We start from the raw sequence: 7,992 nt of genomic DNA, 5'->3' as shown, positions 1-7,992 counted from the left end.
CTCGCATTTGATTAGCAACGTAATGAAGGAAGGGCATCAGTAAATAGAGTCGGTTATATCTAACCAGTTAAACGTGGATATTTTGTTTTTTGAGGTAGTTATAATTTTATCAATGTGTGTGTCGTTGGGTAAATTGTAGGGAGCTCGGGTTATTTTATACGTGCGTAATTAATACTTAAAAATAGTTATTTGTACAGCAAGAAATCAAAGTTTGATATTTCTTCGAGTGCTTATTTTGAGTCCCGTGCAAGCGAAAGATTCTATAATGAAGAACTCGCTACGCTCGTGAATCTAATTTAGAATCTTGAGCGTAGTAAGGGATTCAAAAGCGCACGAGATGTAAATAACTTTGCTCTCGTGTAGTACACAAAAATTTTCACCCTAAGCAGTGAGAACATACCTAGAGGGACAGAGATAATAGAACCCAAGTATATCGAACTTGTATTAGACCCCGCATGTTGAAATGACATTTGACTATAAAGGTCACTTGAATGACATTTTGTCTCACTCAGTGAGCAAAATGCGATTTTGCTCACTCATTTTGTCTCACTCAGTGAGCAAAATCGCATTTTGCTCACTGTTTTTAAGAAGCAAAGTACCCTTGTTCGAGCTGCTGGGGTGAAAAAATCTTTTCCGTGGAGAACTGAATACCGATATGTATAAGAAATAAAACAAAGTTATGAAATTAAAATATTTATTAACACAATGAAAATAGTACATTTAAGGAATAATTCAAATGCAAGTTATTAATGTGCGTCAAATGGGATTAATCATAAAACATTCATTGTCATTATCAATATAAATTATGACTTGACTGGCATTTCTTGTTGACATAATTACGAAAACATGCCGAGGCGTCAGCCATGTCTTTACCCCCAATTTTGGCAAAATTACTATAGAAATAATGAATTATATATTAAGCCCGATATAGACGATGCGGGAACTCGCATGCGAGTTTCATACCATTGCGAGTTTTGATTGGTCGGTTGAATTGGACGTAATCCACAGTCCGCAATGTAACTAAACATCGCATGCGAGTTCGCGCCCCGTCTAAATCAGCCCTTAAGGATGCCGACTTTAGGGCAGGAACCTTAAGGGCCCCTCACATCTAGCGTCTTTCGAGCGTCGGCGTCTACAACTCTATGGCCGCTGCTCGTCGCAACGTCGACGCAACTGCGCAGCGACGTCATTTTCCATAGCGCTGACCAGACGCCGATAGACGCCGACGCTCGAAAGACGCTAGATGTGGGGGGGGGGGGGGGGGGGGAAACGCATTTTGTGCTGGATTCATATCGGTGTCGCCACAGATATCAGAATACAATATTGATTGAATGGGATTGGCGTGTGCAGTGACGTATTCTAGAGGCAAAAGGAACCATGGCAGACTTGTTCACTCAAGCACAAGTAAATCCGTTCCACACCAATTTTGGTGGCTAGCCATAAGCCGCGCGAGGCGCTGTCGCCACCTAGCGGCCATATCTGTCCTGATCGTAACAGACGCGTTTTGTCAGAGAGTAAGTCTTCTGTACCTAGTAGTATTATTTATTCTGTGACCATGGTTCCGAGGCAGCAGGCTGCGAGCTTTGGACGGCTAGCTTTAAAGGCTAATCTTAAAATACGCTACTGGACACGCCTGTCTACTTCTTGATAATGTGAAGAAAGTTAGGAGTAGTCTAGAGTTGTGTGAGAAAGAATGCGAGTATTAACCATTTAACCGCCGTAGTCTGATATATAAGATATACATTATCTAGCTGAATAAGACAAAACTTCGTACCGGCGGCTTCACGAGCACCCTCGATGAAAAATTCTAAGCGGTTAAAAGGTTAATAACTGTTATAAACTATTGTCGTTGAAACAGACCTACAAATTCGGAAAAAAGGCGACAGAATTTTAGCGGCAACATATACCCATGGCTCATAAGAATATAATTATTTTACTATACTCATTCAATAAAACGTCAGTGTGTTGCTTCCAGAGCATTCTAATTTACGTTAACACAGTCTAATTTTAGGCACATCAAATTAAGTACGCTAATATATAAGTAATTATTGTACCATTTAAATACAGGTCAACGGACTAAATACTACATAAAGATCCGACCACACCGCTGCTTAAAAACGGTTCTGCATCGTCAGCGTATTTTAAACAGCGGTGTGGATGGCACGCAAAAAAAAAGCGGTACGTTTACGATGCGAACCTTACAACCTACCTACAATGGCACCGATTCGTTCTAGACATTTCAGTCAAAGCAATCACAATAAATTACGGGTATACTAGCAGATCGGTCCGTGCATAGCAAAAATGCTTTTGGAATGTCAATTAACATTCAGTCTTCAACTTAGAATTTATTTTTAATGATCGATGCATAACAGTATGACACATAAAATGATACATTATTAATATTGAAACTTTGCAAATAATTTGTCATGCATATAATATCAATTACAAATGTTAATTTTGCTACCTCGGATTAGTCAAATTACGGACTAAAATGTAAAATATGGACATACCAAAATCACAATAAAGATATAATTGCTAAAAATATACAAACGCGGCAAAGGGCCGCAACTGAGTATCATATAATTAAGTTTGTGACTAAAATGTGAAATAAATACGACGAGGCTATAGTAACTCAAAATGTTGTGCGACAAAAATAAAATACTGCATAAAATAAAATATAAAAAACTACACTACGCTAATAAAATGCTGCTACTGATTTATATTTGAACGAATAGCTTCATTTCGTTTCGTTTATTCACAATAAACAACTTTGCCAGAAGATATAACTCAATTCACAGCTTCTAGTTTGAGTGAGGAGCCTCGAACCCCGTCGTACATACTAAAAGAATGGGCGCCTTTGACGCAGACATTGGTAAAATAGTAACATTTATTTTGTTTCAATTATAATACTAAGCACCATAATGCCGGCGGAGACTCACAGCCTACGCCAGCTCCGCGGGGTCGTCGTTCTCGCGGTTGGACTCGCCGAGGGGCTTGCCTCTCTTCTTACAGATGGTTATTAACTTGGCGTTCATCCTTTTCAGTTTCTGGTTTTCTTTCATTACTTCAGTTAAGTGTTGGTTCTGAAAACGTAATAGAAACTTTCAAAATCAAAATATTGATTATCATTTAAAGCGAAATACTTCCGAAAAATGTATAGGCGAGCGTGTATGAGGAATGTTATGAAAGTGAAGGAAGCGAAAGAGTATGTTAGGATCGTAGCAAATGGGAAATCCGTGGTCTCTACCTACCCCTCCGGGAAATAGGCGTGATTATATGTATGTATGCAATAGACGAAAAGGCCTGTGAGAGCGTAACCGAGTGGTCCTAATGTAGACGGACCTGCACGATGGCGCTGCCGGTGGCCACGAGCACGGGCGGCGCTCGCAGCTGCAGCTCCAGCGCAGCCTTCTGCCGCGACACCGCCTCCAGCGCCTGCAACAATCACTAAACTATTACGCCCGACCAGAAATGCGGAACCATGCTGTGTCTCACGCAGGGGTCGGAAACCGGTATTTGCTCCATACAAAAATACCGGTATTATTATTTATTACGTTCTTTACGTTCTTTGCTATATTATTTCATTTTAATGGGACAACCTAATAATACAAATTCGTTACCTATATACATGATTTAGTCCTACGTAAACAGCATAAAATAATTATAAATATCGTCCTATTTCGCGGTTTTTAATAAATACCTGTTCCGAGCCCTGTGGCCTATTTTATAAAGCTACAAGTTACAATTTACAAGCGGAAGTCTCTTTCTAACCCTATGTGTTAGAACGAGACTTCCGCTTGTAAATTGTAACTTGTAGCTTTATAAAATAGGCCACTGGTCTCACGCAGCCGGAACTATCCGAACGGCGTATATTATACAGATTTATGCTCTGTAAGTAAATACTTTATTGTACGATCTGTACAGTCAGCAGCAGACGCGAATGATCTTGACGCGACGTTATTTTTAAGAGAATAAGAGCGTGTCAATGTCATTTAGAACACCTCGCCCGCTTAGCAACTTCTGCTGCTGACTGTACAATCAAAGAGTTATCATAAAATGTAAATAAATATAGTTATCCAATTAGTACTAACAAGGGTTTCGCAGAACCGTAATGCGTAATATTATAAAGTGACCCCGACTTAACTGTACAGTTGTACATACTTATACAAAATTGTGATATTTTAATTAAGTGGCGAAACTTACCATTTTGAGCTGTACGATTTCATTGTTTTGCAACGATTCGTTGATTGTCTTCGAATTGTCGTTTTCCAGGTGTAGCTCTGCAAAAAAATAATATATCAAGAATCCTTAGCTTAGCTATTAAATAGACACGTTGAACACAATACACATTTGAGAAACTGCATAGCATAATAGTGGTCAGAGAAATGCATTTATTATGACATGCAAGTCTGGCGAGCGCATCTTGTCTCAAAAAATGCGGTAAGTTAAAAAAACCTGCAATATAATTACTGAGAAATGCTAGCTTCAAATTGACAGCATAGAGAAAACTGTTGCCAAATATAAAAAAAAAACCGTTCAGGCGAAACGCTGACCACACTCCATGGTAGTGTTCGGTGTATTTCCATATGACCTCGCCTTGGTTTTTGTTCAGCAGTGGACGTAAATATATTATGGCATTTCTTAGCCCATTTAACACATTCATTACCACCCCAGCCAAACAAGACGCCCGCGCCAGGCCAGAACAATTTCGTCCTATAAAGCAGTAGTACCACGATCCCGACTATAGGTCGGGAACGAAATCATAAAATACCCGATAGTCGGGTTTTCGGCACTGAATGTGCATTTCAAATAACTTTGGAACTAACCCCCAAGTTTCAATTAACAAGGACAATGAGGAATGCAGCAATTAAATGGGCTACTTATACAGGGTGTTACTGACCATGGGGCTTTAAATCCAGGGCTCGATTCTACTCGCTAAACTGAGCTACTTTTATTATGTGTTCCGTACTCCACATCGGATATCTTCATTGAGAGAGTAACGCGATCGTTGACCAATGATGCCGCTAGCGTCTATGTAGTCGCTCCGCCCCACGCCGTGACGTAGTTCCGCTTCCACTTCCTGCGAACCGTTGCTCGCTTCCCGCCACTCGCCACCGCCATGTCATTGTTTCGTCGACCGTCTTGACCGATGGTCCGCAAATATTTTTTGCGTATATTTTTGCAGCATGGTGCTTTAACATTTCCGATCCAAAGCTCGGTCGATTAAATAGTGAGATATGGCAGAGATCGCCACTATTAGTCTTTTGGCGGTCTCGCGATCGAAGTCATCGAACGGTGCTTTTCGATTCTACCCACTTTTTTCTTGCTAAATTAATTTTCACATTCCATGCTGCTAAAATCGTTACCGTTAACTCGCATTTTCGAGATCGAAGTAGGAAGTGCGTCAGTGGTTTTTGTTAACAAGTGGTAACAAGTCGCTCCGCATCGGAGAGGGAACGCGCGGTCATCGTGCCTGCGGCGGCGGCGGCGGCGCCCGGGCGGCGCGGCGGCGGACGGCCTGCGCGCGCTGCTTTCGGGCGCCGCGCTTCGTTGATAAGGAGGTTTGGATTGTCTCGAACCATCCGGTGAGCCAGTTTAAGATATTCTAATTTTATTGGCGTTCAGAAGTTACTTCGTCACTAAAGGAGGGTTCTCAGGCAGTAGCCTGGGAGTAGCTCGTGTTGTTAGTTGCGGCGCGACCGGGGCGCCCCGTCCCCCGGCGCGGGGGCGCGGGCCCGGCGCCCGCCCCCGCCCGCGCGCGCCGCGTCTTTCTTCTGCTGTCGTCCAAGGTGACTCCGAGACACCGCGACGCTGCGGGCCACGGTGGACGCCTCCAGTCCGCAGGACTCGGCGAGACGTCACACGCCCGCTCCTGTTGCTGCAGTCGCGGTGCGGACGCCTCCAGTCCGCGGGACTCCGAGAGACGTCACACGCCCGCTCCTGTTGCTGTAGTCGCGGTGCGGACGCCTCCAGTCCGCGGGACTCCGAGAGACGTCACTCGCCCGCTCCTGTTGCTGCAGTCGCGGTGCGGACGCCTCCAGTCCGCGGGACTCCGAGAGACGTCACACGCCCGCTCCTGTTGCTGCAGTCGCGGTGCGGACGCCTCCAGTCCGCGGGACTCCGAGAGACGTCACACGCCCGCTCCTGTTGCTGTAGTCGCGGTGCGGACGCCTCCAGTCCGCGGGACTCCGAGAGACGTCACTCGCCCGCTCCTGTTGCTGCAGTCGCGGTGCGGACGCCTCCAGTCCGCGGGACTCCGAGAGACGTCACACGCCCGCTCCTGTTGCTGCAGTCGCGGTGCGGACGCCTCCAGTCCGCGGGAGAGAGCCCGCTCCTGTTGCTGCAGTCGCGGTGCGGACGCCTCCAGTCCGCGGGACTCCGAGAGACGTCACACGCCCGCTCCTGTTGCTGCAGTCGCGGTGCGGACGCCTGTCGCGGTGCGGACGCCTCTAGTCCGCGGGACTCCGAGAGGCGTCACACGCCCGCTCCTGTTGCTGCAGTCACGGTGCGGACGCCTCCAGTCCGCGGGACTCCGAGAGACGTCACACGCCCGCTCCTGTTGCTACGCCCGCTCCTATTGCTGCAGTTGCGGTGCGGACGCTTCCAGTCCAGCGGGACTCCGAGAGATCCGCGTGGCTCTGCGAGACGTCACACGCCCGCTCCTGCAGCTGCGGGCGCATCGCGGGTGGATCGCGCCAAGGTGAAGGCGGACCGCTTCTGCGTCCCGACTGCTCGAGCGGAAGGAAGGTAAGTTACGTGTAAGCAGTGGAAATGCTACGAGTACAGCGACGATCGCCGCGTTGGTTGCCGGCCGTCATGACGTCGCTGGTGACCTACGCGCCGGTGTGGCCACCACGATGGCACCGCCGAGGGCAACAGCGTCGCCGTGATGATGCGTGCAACTACGAGCCTAGCCATCGGCGCCTCCCGTGCCGGTAACGTCCGTCACGCGCACCGGCGCCTGTCGAGCTGGCCGCCACGACGGCGCCTCTCGCACCTGAATCTGGCGACGGTGGCCGCCATGATGGCGCCGCCCGCTCGATGACACCGCCTGCCCCCCGAGCTGGCCGCCACGATGGCGCCTCTCGCATTACGCATCGACGCGGTGGCGGCGGCTGCCACAATGGCGCTGCCCGCCACGATGATGCCGCCCGCCACGATGGCACCACCACCTGCGCACTGGCGCCTCTCGAGCTGGCCGCCACGATGGCGCCTCTCGCCTCACAGCAGTGCCTCCCAGGCCAGCCAGACGGCGACCGCCTCATGCACCGGTGCCTCCCGAGCTGGCCGCCACGATGGCGCCTCTCGCCACACGCACCGGCGCCTCCCGAGCCGGTGGCGGCGGCCGCCACGATGGAGCCGCCCGCCTCACGCGACGCCTCTAGAGCGGGCCGCCACTATGGGTCCTCGCCTCACGCACCAGCGCTTCCCGAACCAGTGGCGGCCGCCATGAACCGCCCGGCCTCAGGCACCGGTGCCCCCCCCCCCCCGAGCCGGCCGCCACGATGGCGCCCCTAGCTTCACGCACCGGCGCCTCCCGAGCGGCGGCGGTTGCCACAATCACGCCGATGCTGCCCACCGATGCTGCAACTACGACGATGTCGTCCCTTGCTCGCTGGGCGCCACAGTATCAGTTTTGTCCTGTCCACATGGTTCCATTGAGGTACGCAGGCGCCTATAGCTATGGTGCAGGTATAGGTATGGTATGGTACAGCACGAACAGACCGCTAAGCTCTTGGTTTCGGTTAAAGAATCCTCCGGCGACGGCAGACAAGGTCGTAAAGAGCCCCGTCCTAGCGCGGCTCGACTGCCCGGAGTTGAAAGCGGTAAGATATATGTCGATACTCAGAGGAAAATACGTCGTGTTCCCGGGCTTCATAAAGGTGCTGATCGACTTCGCTGTGTCGCTTCGAAGCTCCTACGACTTCTCGAGGCCATGGAGTGGTCCAACCAGAGAACAGCTAGCGACAAGGCCCTGTGCGACCGCTCGAA

At 49.0% G+C, this 7,992-nt stretch overlaps 1 protein-coding gene across 1 annotated transcript in view; it reads right to left on the bottom strand.

The window, feature by feature from the left end:
• Window positions 1-1,267: 1,267 nt before the first annotated feature.
• LOC134666581 (centromere-associated protein E-like) overlaps window positions 1,268-7,992 on the bottom strand; it is a 44,448-nt gene continuing 37,723 nt past the window's right edge. Inside the window, exons 26-28 of the mRNA XM_063523782.1 lie at window positions 4,204-4,280; window positions 3,343-3,435; window positions 1,268-3,083 (exon numbers count right to left, since the gene is read on the bottom strand). Coding sequence (XP_063379852.1) covers window positions 2,943-3,083; window positions 3,343-3,435; window positions 4,204-4,280 — 311 coding nt within the window. The 3' untranslated portion in view covers window positions 1,268-2,942. The remainder of the gene's footprint in view (window positions 3,084-3,342; window positions 3,436-4,203; window positions 4,281-7,992) is intronic.

Source organism: Cydia fagiglandana, chromosome 8 (genome assembly GCF_963556715.1).
Source record: "Cydia fagiglandana chromosome 8, ilCydFagi1.1, whole genome shotgun sequence".
Classification (NCBI taxonomy): domain Eukaryota; kingdom Metazoa; phylum Arthropoda; class Insecta; order Lepidoptera; family Tortricidae; genus Cydia; species Cydia fagiglandana.
This window is presented reverse-complemented; position numbering and strand designations above follow the sequence as displayed.